This window comes from Aythya marila, assembly GCF_965140915.1.
Source record: "Aythya marila genome assembly, chromosome: 1".
NCBI lineage: Eukaryota > Metazoa > Chordata > Aves > Anseriformes > Anatidae > Aythya > Aythya marila.
In genome coordinates, this window is record NC_139042.1 from 174,137,172 (window position 1) to 174,149,602 (window position 12,431).

Genomic DNA, 12,431 nt, shown 5'->3' on the forward strand with positions numbered 1-12,431 from the left:
GCACATGTCCATGAAACTGAGGAGCAGGTACTGAAAACTTTAAAAATACATCTGCCCAAGGAAGTATTCAGTGAGATATGTTATGGTTAGCACTTCTTCTCCAGGAAAAAGAAAATAATTAAAACAGTTCTTAAATTACTATCCTTTGTAATTTTATGTTTCTTTACTATTTGGACAATGTCACTTTTTATTTATTTTTTATTTTTATTCTTTCCCAGTTAGCATTGAAAAGCAGCTTCAGACAGAGGCAGGGCATAAGCAGAAAGAACCAGCACTTCTAGAGATATTTATTATAAGACTTGGATGCTCAGCTGGCATTTGATACTCCCACTAACAGAGGTAGCAATATGGCACCGGAATTGTGGAATTAATGCAGAACCAGAAAAAAAGTACAGTTTTGAGTCAAAACTTCCAAATCTTTCATAAATAAGGAACAAGATTAAATATGGTGGGAATTCAGGCATGAAAAGTAATGAATTGAGACAATGTGACTTGTATGATTCTGATTACTGATGATGGGTCTTCACAGCTTGAAGCTTAGGTCTGCAACATGCACCACAGCATTTATCTAACTGCCCCTGCAAACACAGCCACAATCCAAAGCATCACAGATAGCAAAATTATTTCCATATGTCTTGAGGTGATCTTCTAAAGGAAGGATATATTCTGTAGAAGCAGAAAATGTGATTGAAATATGTATAATTTTTAATCTACTTTAACATTAGAGTTATGCAAATTTGATTAAAACAGAGATTTCCACAAAAACTGATCTGCACACTGAGCAACGGCTGTGTATAGTCGGCAGGTGGCTTTCTGCAGGAACACGTTCTTCCACGCTCCTTTTGCTCCCTCTGCTGGCTAGTTCATCCCCCCATTTTTCATAATTGTTACGAGCTTTTACTCATTTTTTTAAAACCTCTGTTTAGATGAGAAAAAATGATGCAGATTAAAATTGCACCTAAAGCAATGAAATGATTGCTGAATTGATAAACAGAATGCAAAAAGTTTCTTATAATTACTGTCCCTCATTTTCTTGGGGAATGACAAGAAGCCCATCAGATTCTTCTGATTGCTTTCCGGCAACTCGGTGTAACTGTAATCTATCTGCTGCTTAAACTGACATATCCCGGTTATGCAATTTTATATCATACTGATCATTTATTTAAATAATTATGCCTTCATATAGCTAAGTGTACTCTTTATTACCAGTGTCTCTTTCAGGCATTTCTGGAATACTTTCTTCCCCAGATTTTTATGGTGTTCATCTATCAAAAATGCTAAAGAAAATAAGCTGCAGTTTGTATTCTTGTATTCCCGTCTTTATTGCTGTTTTTTCATTTCTAGACAGACTTGACAGAGCTTGTGCCAGATAGCTTATACCAGATTTACAGATAACTGTAAATATTCAACCAGCGTGTTGGACAAAAAGCAATATAAATACAAAACACTCAAACACACACACACATTCAGTGAAGTAGACCTTTGCTTAATAAGGTATAATGAAGGGAAGGCATGATCTGGCAGAATATACGTTAGAAGTATTATGAAAAACTCAGTATCATACTGACTAAAATGGGGATCTGAAAAACAGTAAAGGTTAGGGGAATATTAACATACAAGATTATGCTGTTCCAAGGCATCTCTGATCTGCAGGGGATTTTAGAAAACCCAGAAGGTCTAGCTCGATTATATCAAAGATGGGAAGCTTAGAATTCAATGTGCAATTTTCTCCATAGGTATGTAGGGCATTATACCCTTTTTTTTTTCTGTTTGGATATTCAGCTGTGTGATTATGTCAGTCACTGATGGAATTACCTTGAGAAAATAAGATTATTAAATCTCCATGTGAAATTCTGCAAAACTATTGAAAATACAGGTTTGGGGAATCTTGGGCAAGACTTTACTTTCTCCAGGACAACTAGGATGACTTTCTGAGGGATATGCATTAATGCTTAGGCCTAGAAGCAATGCTACCTGTGGGTGTGTATTATGCTACGCCTGGGAATAGGTGTAATCCACACATAATTCACCACAAACAGAACAACTCAGGCAACTCAGGCTCGATCAAATCTCCCAGGCACTGTTTGGTGTGTTGCTTTGTCCTTTGTGAGGGCAGTGCTTACATATAAATTTTTCCACAGTGTTTTATTGCTGTTCAGGAAATGGTGGCAAATCACTGGCCCTGCTTAGGGGGCAGGGGAAGTGGCTGACTTTGCCATCATTTTCTTCATGCTGCTTGTTCTTGAGTGACAGATGAGGAGAGGGCCCACTAGGCTCGAGACTAATTACATGACTGAATCCTTTTTAGTAAGGAATTACATAATTACGTTCAGATCCAAAGGTCTTGTGCCCCACAACAGCCAGATCTAGCAGTTATGTATGCCTGAAAAAGTTTCATACTCTGACAATAGCCACAGCAGTGAAAGAGAAAACATGCCAATGAGTTTCAGCCCTGCAACAAGAAGGAACATCATTTAACAAGGAATTCTCTGGCTGTTCTGTGATTACCGACTGCAGTTCCTTCTAGGTCTGCCTTTCCCACTACCGTGCTCTTCCAGTGGTTACTCCTTGCCCAGGAAGCCTAACTCTTAGCTAAAACCCCAGCGTGCAGGGTAGCTCTTACTGCAGAGGCATAATTACCTGCTTCAGGGCCAATACCAGAGCTCATTTATGAGGGACAAACTCACCCAGCCTTGCCAGTCACAGCTCAGTTCAGCACTGGTTATATCACACAGGCATCTCGATTTAGAGCAGCGATAGCAGCCAGGAAACATAAAGCTGTGCACTGGTGAATGAACAGCATGAAATAGCGTCCAGCTGCTCGTCTGCTTAAATCAAGGCAAGCAACAACTCTATTATGTGCATTTAATTAGGTCCTTATATATTATATCACACTGCTTATCCTACTGTTTATGGTTGCCTCTCAAGCACTTCTGCTCTGCTCCCACACTAAGCATGCATGCAGATGCCAGCCATTAGCAGCACTGTTTGTTCTGCTCCTGCTACATATTGTTGTATCTGAACATCTTCCCCAGTTTAGTGTCATGGGTGCCTGGTGAAGACTCTAGCTGGTCTTTTAGTAGATTATAGGCAGTCTTGTTCCTGGTCCAGCATCTATCTATATCCCTTTCCACACTCCGTTCAGCATCTCATTCTCTCAGTAGAACAGCTACTGTAACTACAATACCTCTTTTTTAAAGCCTTTTAAGCCTTTTTAAGCCTTCAGCCTCCATACTGTAGATTAAAGAAATAAAGTCATCCCTATCAAATAAATCGAGGAAAAAATTCTTTCTGATCCCAGATTTGGTGACTACTTTAACCTTGACCATGTGAGTAAAATATGCTCAAGTGGCAATACAAGGATTTAAGATCTCGAACTCATCAGCTTGTCCTAACTCACATTCTTGTTAATATGAGTAATGAGTATTACTGCAGCCTCCCTGGTGCTGCAGGGGAGGACAATGAAGAACAGGAAACCAAAATTATATATTTTGCAGTGTTGAGAGTAAAAAAAGGTCAAAGGGTAGTTGTTTCCTTTACAAATTTTGCCAATGACAAACAGAAGTACTAAAATATAGGATTGGTGCATCAGAAATAAGATACAAATAAATGTGAAAACACAACAATCCAGTTTTACTTCAGCCTTTTTTGAATATTCAAGGACTTAGTGTTTCTCATTCTGGGCTCAACCGTTTCCCTAAATTTTCCATCCTTAGTATAAATAATGCATGTTCCTTGTCCTTTATCCTATTGAGAAACCTTTAATCTCCAGCTTCTAATTTCCTAATTAAATTTACACTGTCCATTTCATAACAATTTGACCTTCTACCATGACTTAAATTCCCTGCCCCAGTACATTTACGGAGTCATCACTTCCACTCTCATACAGTTTTTCTTGCTTTCTTTCCAGATCTTTTTGGGAGAGAAAACAAAATGCACGGGGCCAAGGAAATCATGAGTAGAGCCACAAAATTGTGACTCCCTGGTGGAGACATTCTCCTGGGAGTGGGTGAGTGAGAAACTGGGTTGTGGGACCAGGTCTCCCAGGGCTGCTTTTACATCTTACATTAAACAGAAAACAAACAAAATGTCTGTATGTGTGCAGTTATTCTTTCAAGCAATGAAGGCTGAGCTCTGGGCTCAAGTTGCAAATTTGCATGGTGACCTTAATGTTGTCTGAGCACATCTGGAAAGCAGGTGGCATTCTACCACTATTTCCATATAGTTTTATCTCAACAAGCAGTGGGACAAAGAGTTGCTTTTCTTTTGCTTTGTTTTGTTTTGCCTGACTGAATTCAGTGTGAACAAAATATGATTGGCAAATTCTTGTGCTCAGGGCCCAAGTTCCAGGTACTTTATCTATCACTATACATGGAGAGGTAAATTAAACATGCCTTGAATGATTTTCTGACAGTTAAGGCAATTCACATTGATATTTTACAACTTTTTAAATCTTCAGGGGGCACGCACACAAACTATCTATCAAAAATGTTCCCCAATCTGTGTTGTCTCTTTAACCATGTCTGGGACTTATATGCAGAAGTGACTGCATTGCCTGTCATCAAAGGAATGCCTTAGTCTCCAAGACCATGGGTTAATTTCACACACTGAATGCCAGTCTAATCTCTACATCTTGGCTGGATTTCAGATCCATCCCTTTCTGGTATATTTTGTAGGCTAATGTAGACCCCTCTTTCATGTACAGTTGATAGAACCATAGAATCATAGAATGGTTTGGGTTGGAAGGCACCTTAAGGAGCACCCAGTTCCAAACCCCCTGCCATAGGCAGGGATGCCACCCACTAGATCAGGTTGCCCAAAGCCCCGTCCAGCCTGGCCTTCAACACCTCCAGGGATGGGGCATCCACTGCTTCTCTGGGCAGCCTGTTCCAGTGCCTCACCACCTTCTGAGCAAAGAATATCCTCCTAACATCTAATCTAAATATCTCCTCTTTTATTTTACAACTGTTCCCCCTTGTTCTATCACTATCTGCTGTGTGAAACATTTCTCACCATTTTTTATAAACCCCATTTAAGTACCGAAAAGATGCAGAGTCAAACCCTAGAGTCTTTGCTCTAGGCTGAACATCCCCAGCTCCCTCAATCTTTCTTCACAGGAGAGGTCCTTCAGCCTCTGACCATCTTTGTGGCCCTCCTCCAGACCCACTCTAACAGGTCCAATTGGTACGGAATATCCCTTTGGTTGGTTTAGCTCAGCTGCCCTAGCGATGTCCCCTCCCTGCCTCTTGCCCACCCCAAGCCTGCTGGCTCTTGGCAGGGGGTTTGAAAGAGTCTTGATACTGTGCCAGCACAGCTCAGCAACACAAAACACTGGTGTGATAGCAGTGCTGTTCTAGCTACAGGTGCAGAGCACAGCACTGTATGGGCTGCTGCAGGGAAAGTTAACTTCATCCCAGGCAGACCCAGCACACAAGGAGAGATTGAGAGCCAGGACTGTTCAGTCTGGAGAAGAGAAAGTTCAGGCAGACTTTATCAACATGCATAAATATCTGATGGGGCAGGGGTGGAAGCAAAGACTGAGCCAGAGTCTTCTCACAGGTGCCTAAGGAAAGGACAAGAGGAAATGGGCACAAATACCAGAAATTCCATCTATTTCCATATACATAATTCCATATGTATCTGCATGTGTGATCAAATGCTGAACCAGATACTGAGAGGTTGTAGAATCTTCAATCTTGCAGACACTCAAACTCAACTAGACTTGCTCCTGCAAAACCTGCTCTAGTTGACCCTATTCTGTGCAATGGGGTTGAAAGAAACAGTCTCCAGAGGTCCCTTCCAACCTCAGCAAATTCTGCACAGAACTGATACAACCAGTAACAAAAAGTCCTCTCAGACCTTGAGATCCCATTAAGTTTGTTTGGCAATCAGTACGAAACAATAAAAATCAGAGGACTATTTGCTCCTTTGTGGATCTAGGTTTGCCATTTGAGTCTTAATCCAGTAACTGTTACAGTTATAGCTGCAAACCCTTTGACTGTGGAGCCACAGGTCCATTATGTCAGTGAACTGTACCTGTGGTAGAATCATACCTTCAACTTCAAGAAAGAGGAAAATGTGGCTTTCTTGTATCCAAGACAATCATTATAATACTTTGTATTTGGGAATAACAGTTTCTCTAAGATTTATTATGGAGTTGGCAACTTTTCCCTTCCCTCAGAGGAAGAGATGAACTTCCAGTCTTTTTCCTATACCGTCAAGCAGGTAAGTTCCATACACTATTCATGCAAAACTCAGTCTGGTGGATAGACTCTGACAATGCTTATCCAGCCTGTAGGTTTGATCCTGTAAGCAGGAGAATTGTTGGTCAAGTTTCTAATAAGCAAAAGGGCTTTATGTACCTGTACAGTTAACATTAGATGAGGTGGAATTCAGAAGTGCTCAAAAACTGACTTCAGAGACAAATGGGGCAGTTCACTACATTTGGGAATTAGCCCCGGTTGTTAAATACAGGTCCAGGAGCTTTTTAAATGGACTGAAGAAGATAATCAAATTTATGACTATGTATCAAAGATGGTGGAAATTTAAAGATTTTATGAAAAGATTTGTTCAATAACAACAAAAATTTTAGAAACCAATTCCTACTCAAACCAAACAGAATTAAATGTGCATTGAAATGTGCAGATCATTATCTATTACATCATTTGGTGTACTAAACGAGCTTGTTGGAATAACAGGTAAAGAAATACAGTTTTTAGTCAAGTTCATTTACTTCATTTACCTTGATGTAAATTGGCTCCTTGAAAAAGTTTACAAAATTAATTGATGCACTTGAAAGAATTGCCCCTTTCCACCAGCATTGCAAGTGTAGATTGCAACTCCATATACTATAGAACAACCAGCTATTAACATAGTTTTTCACATTTTTTTCCTTTACAAATTAGCATTGTAGCGATCTCTGTTCAGAAAGTCTTTATAAGCACGTTTTGCATCTGTTTTATTGTGCGGGATTCTTCCAAATGGTTCCAGATCATTGAAGCAGGCATCAAACACTTCATCCACAGCTTTTTCCGCAGTCTCTCTGCTAACTTTTCGAACAGCCAGAATGGAACGAATTGCTCTGTCTCGTACACAAGTCTAAAGTGGGAATTAGAAAAAGAAAATGTAATTATTTAAAAAAAAAAAAAAAAAAAAAAAAGAATAAACCCATTTTTTTCCCTTTTTACAAAAAGATTTTGTCAAGTATCAACTCCTACTATATGTGCAATAATTTGGTGTCACAGAAGAGTAAAATAACGTCTGCAATAAGCATTAAAAGACATTTCTGTTCAAATTTGTTTTAAGTATGTGTTTTAGTTTTCCATACCATTTCCATAAACTTCCAGATAAGAAAAGGATATTCCTCTCAACAGGAAAAAAAATAAAACTTGAGATTTGTTGTGGGTACCAAATATTTGTACAACTCAACTTGCACACAAGAGAAAATATGTCAAAAAGAAACATACATAAATCCCAGTTAGTACTTCTAACCCCCTTTATGTTGTAAAACATAAAGGAATGACTCCTCTAATAGTCTTTATTTTGATACCTCTCTTTATGACTACTTTTGCTTACACAGTTTGTCTACTAAAAGATAAAAACAATGTAAGCATCTCCAGCTATAAGCTGACCACTGCTCTAGAATAAACAAAAACAATTATTTGGGATTCAACCTGTACTCTTCTCTACAAGTAGAAAGAAGCAGCTCCTCCAAGACATGCATGGTGTGACTGGTACCCTCTGTTCCTGACACATGGTAATATGGTTAGTATAACCAACGGTAAGGCACGCGTGCACAATATGCAACTGGGCTGGTCACAGATCACTCTTCCCTCCCTTTCTCCCTACCTCTCTGGTGCCAAGGTATGGGGGCACCCACTCACAGGGTTATTAAGGCCATTAGCATTATTAAGGCTCAGGTGCTGGGTCGTCAGGATGTGGTTACACCCATCACATAACTGTACAAGCACATGGAGCTTGGAACTGGGACACACAGAACTGGAAACTGTCTACAAGATCATGCAACAGCAAGCACTGAAAGCTAGACCAGCACTGCTGCTGGACAGCAAAACCCGTGAATCCTCTGGTGCCTCCACTGTCATCTTCCTGGAGGACTGAGTGAGTGGCTCATGTTCTTTTAGGTAAAGTCTGAGTCTGGCTTATGATTAATACACTGCTGACTAATCAGAATTTGACCTGATCTGCTGAGGGTCCAGGTGACTGAAAAGTCCGTGGAACTAAGAATTCTAGAAATTCTATGTAACTGTCAGCTACACTAAGTGGCAGAAATTGTAGATAACAACCTATGCTGATTGCTAACATATTATGCAACAATAAAGTGTAAAAATAATATATAATTATAACAAAAACCCCATGTCATTCTTTCAAGGATCTCTAAAACAACCTGCCTGTCCCTGTAGTGCTGGGTGACAAATGGTTATTTAGACCCCTTGTAATCCAGTTTTCAAACACTTAAGAGTTTTATGGCCTTAGAGTATTGCTGCTACATTTCCTGCAAACCCCATTTTTGTTGGGTTCTTATTGACCATCCATTGTCAGTGGTAATGCTATAGGACATAACTAAGTACTCTGGCATTTCACTTCAACAAAAATAATAAAGGTCTTCAGAAAAAATAATAAAAAATCCACCATGAACCGTTAAAGGTTAATTAAGCAAAGGTTGATTGAGTAGCAGGTCCACAGCTTATTCACAAGCACTGGTCCTGTCACACTACTGCTCTGCAAAAACGAAATTGCTGGGGAACACGGAAGAGATGAACAGTAACAAACTGACACTAATATCAAAACCTATGAAGAAGGAATGCTATTACAGACACACTTTGCAGATATAACTGATTATGCAAATTATGAAATTAAATTACAGACTAAAGTTACAGGAGGGTCCTGTACCCTGAATCTGTAAAACAGCAGAAGGAGCTAACAGTGTAAAGGAAACAGTAGGAGTAAGGAGGAGGAATAGGAAAAAATAATGCAGAAAACTGAATATTAGGAGGGTTCTACTTTTCATTGAAGTATTCAGTCAGCTGCTACAACTGCAAGACACAACAGGAAACAATACAGTTTCCTGGCCAGACCAGACAAGATCAGGCTCCCTATGCATACCCCCTCTTTCTGTCCCCCCACCGCCTGTTAAGAATATACTCCTGTCAGAGCAATGTGAGGAAGATGCAGATTACTCTGCAGCAATCAATGTTTCATGCAGCTGCAGTTCTGTTCTCGTTAGTAGAGAGATTTAAGAAAGAATCCAGCAATGGGAAATACATACAGAAAAACTGAGTGACAGGAGCCAAGAATGAGGCAGTAGGGAAAAAGGAAAAACAGCAAAGAAACAAAATGCGCAAACCGGACCTAGTACACGTCCAAAGGAAAACATGAGAAAGGAAAGGTGAGGGGCCTTGAGGAAGCTGAGACATAAAACAAACAAGAACTAAGTAGGGCTCAGTAACATGAGAACAAAATAAAGTGGGAGAAATGCAGGGCAGATAAAAGCTGTACAACAGTATTATGGATTCTCAGACATCTACTTCTTTCTGCAATGGAAGTATCGCAGAAAGTGTAAAAGGCAGTGATTGACTATGTAAAGAAGGCTCATAACAAATCAGTAGACGTTAATATCCATGGTCTTTACCTGATGGTGTGCTTTTAATCCGAATTTAAACCTGGCTATTTCATTCATCAGTGTACAGTCTCCACTGAGATTAGCAGCTCGAATCTAATGAGGAAAAAAATACAGTGAAATAGAAGATCAGAGAAAGACGTGGAAATACAAAGTTAAAAAAAAAAATAAAGATAACTTTTTTTCTCGATATCTTTCTGTTGGCTGCTGATAGAGAATATTCCCTTCCCACTTGTACTTATTAATACCTTTTTTAACCACCCACTCAACCCCAGTGAACGCAAAGTGTTACTGCTCAACATGTAGGCTTCTACAGGGCCAAAAGCTCGCATATTCTCAATGCTTAAATGATTGAGCAGAAAAGATGATACTTACATATACGGACTACTAAAAGAATATAGAAATTAAGATTCTCCTAAAACCATCTAGATTAAAAACTCATACAAGAGTCTGGAAGAAACACAGGAACTTTTCAAAGAGTACCACCTGCGATACCCAGAGGAGCAGGAATCCAGCAATTATACAGAATGGCTTTACTGATACCATAAGAATTTAAAAAGTGAGGTAATTTTTTATCTACAAAAAATATAAAGACAATACATGATGACGTGAATCTTTTCCAGAGCAAATATGAATAAAATTAATGTTTATGAAATCTGATCACATCAATTCACATCAATTCTCTTAAATCCTATTTATACATGAAACCAGGGCATATCTTAAGTCTGGAATCAAATATGTTCTCAAAAAAATACATACCAACTCTGTAAAATACTGTTGTATCATTTTATTTTTAAAAAGTATAGTTAAGCCATCTAATTCACTCAGTGACAGAAATGTCGTTTCATAATATTAATCATAAGGCAAAGCTTTTCAGTGGTCAAACAACAGGAATTACATCAGATATCAGATACAGGCACAATACGCAAGTTGTGTATATAAGAGAAATCCTTACTAGCCTGTGTTCACTGTTTAATTTCACCTACTAATGCATCAAATTTCTGAGGCCTTTCAAGCCCCACGTCCCCACGTCCGCTGAAATGGACATGGAGTCAAAACTAAAAGCATTATTAGCAACATCACAATCAAAAAAAGTGAGAAGGCGAGATTACTGTTAACCAGAAAATATAAACCAACAAAAAATATACCCAACAAACAGATTTGCAGGAGAGAAAAGGAACACTATAAATATTCAATTAAGATGTGAATGTGTGCTAATCTCCAACTATTCTTACTTAGTAATAACCACTTCTTGTTATGCTTGCACGCACAGGGACCACATTTTACTTAGTATGACACTGACATATTAATATTTGTGAAAACAAGATACTTGTTCTCTGATTGAAGCTGTTTAAGTTGATCAGACAGAAAGGACAAAACGTATTAAGAGAATCAATCAAATGAAGTTTGTATAACAGGATACCTAATTAAACATGAAGCATCCCTAATAACCAGCAGCAATGAATTCAATGGCAATGTTAGAAGCATTTTAACTTACCTCTGAACAGGCTAAGTGTTTGACGTTTTTAAACCAGTCAACATGTGCACGGCAGTGATCAAAAGCGTGTATCAATTCATGCGCAACCACACGGTTCATATGGGATTGCTGGCGAATGTTGTTCTGACACAGAACAATCTGTAGAAGGGATATAGGTAGTCTTTTCACCACGTTTCTTAGAGACCCATGCAGAACACCTACAGCAATTAGACTCTTTAGATTAATGTTTTTTTATCATCAGCAGGCCCACCATTCTTCAGTGTCCCAGCAGTGCCCAGTTCAATACAGCAGAACACCTTTCACATATCTATTTTCAGGACTTTAACTCAGGTATCAGCATGAATCAATCCAGTTTTCTTTTTTTCATCTGGGAACGGGACACTAAGAAAAACTGTAGCCTCCTGTAAGATGACAGTGTCTGATTCGGTGCCTACCTGAGATGTGGCAGAATCAAAACCTCCACTGACACAGCCATCACAGTTTTCGCAAGAAAAGTGCCGGTCATTGAAGACAGTGCTGAAAGGTCCAAATGAACAAAGTCTGGGACAAAGTCGAGGAACTCTGCTAAGTCTGCGTAATACGGACGGTACTACACAAAAGGGGACGAATTAGTTTACGTACCAACCAGATTGCTTCATAGCCGCAAGAAGCAGTTGAGCGTATGGATCTAGAAAAACATTGCTGCAATCAATTTCTCTAGAGAAAAGTTTTGGAAGTCGTCTATAATCAAAATACAGAGGCAGGGAAGGAAGGAAGCGCTGTGTACGCAAACTCATGCTTGCGAGCGTTCAACCTGAACGTGACACAAATGGCCCGGCCACCCCCCCACCACCCCGGTCACCCACTGAGCCGCGTCCCTAAGCACCGCGCCCACCCTTTCCTCGAACACCCCCGGGGACGGTGACCCCCCCGCCCCCCGGGCAGCCCGTCCCAGTGCCCGCTGCCCCCTCTGAGCAGAGATTTCTCCTCGCGGCCACCCCGCCCCTCCCCTGGCGCAACCTGCGGCCGCTCCCGGCCGAGCCAGGGGTGCGCTCAGGACCCTTACTCGTCTCCAGGCTCATCCGCAGCATCAGCTGGCAGCGGTTGTGGAAGGTGAAGAGGCTGCGCACCAGGAAGCCCTGCGGCTTCTTCTTGCGGTCGGGGAACAGCCGGTACCCGAGGTCATCCTCCTCCTCCTCCCCACCGCCCGCCGGCGGCGCGCCCCCCTCTGCCGCCATGGCCGCCCCCCCCCGCTCCCTTCCCGGCCACCCTCCCGGCCACCGTCCCCGGCGGCAGGGCGATGGCGCATGCGCCGCA

At 40.6% G+C, this 12,431-nt stretch overlaps 1 protein-coding gene across 2 annotated transcripts; it reads right to left on the minus strand.

Moving 5' to 3' along the window:
- Positions 1-6,540: 6,540 nt before the first annotated feature.
- Positions 6,541-12,364, minus strand: ATP23 (ATP23 metallopeptidase and ATP synthase assembly factor homolog). Of its 2 annotated transcripts, XM_082752051.1 has the most exons (6): positions 12,181-12,364; positions 11,757-11,802; positions 11,570-11,651; positions 11,136-11,273; positions 9,650-9,733; positions 6,541-7,098 (listed from the first exon to the last, which is right to left on the minus strand). In XM_082752051.1, the coding sequence occupies exons 1-6, from the start codon at positions 12,350-12,352 to the stop codon at positions 6,895-6,897; spliced, it is 726 nt and encodes a 241-aa protein (XP_082608177.1). In that variant the 5' UTR covers positions 12,353-12,364; the 3' UTR covers positions 6,541-6,894. The 2 variants fall into 2 exon arrangements, with proteins under 2 accessions (XP_082608177.1, XP_082608176.1); XM_082752050.1 differs by lacking the exon at positions 11,757-11,802 and having other exon boundaries at positions 11,570-11,724.
- Positions 12,365-12,431: the final 67 nt, after the last annotated feature.

Bases quoted from the DNA above. Each gene is read 5' to 3' on its own strand.
- ATP23 (XM_082752050.1), bottom strand. From the start codon at position 12,352: ATGGCGGCAGAGGGGGGCGCGCCGCCGGCGGGCGGTGGGGAGGAGGAG. The intron at 11,274-11,569 runs GTAGGCACCGAA...TCCCTTCTACAG, and splicing joins TTGATTCTGCCACATCTCAG to ATTGTTCTGTGTCAGAACAA. The intron at 9,734-11,135 runs GTAAGTTAAAAT...TTTCCTCATTAG, and splicing joins AACACTTAGCCTGTTCAGAG to ATTCGAGCTGCTAATCTCAG.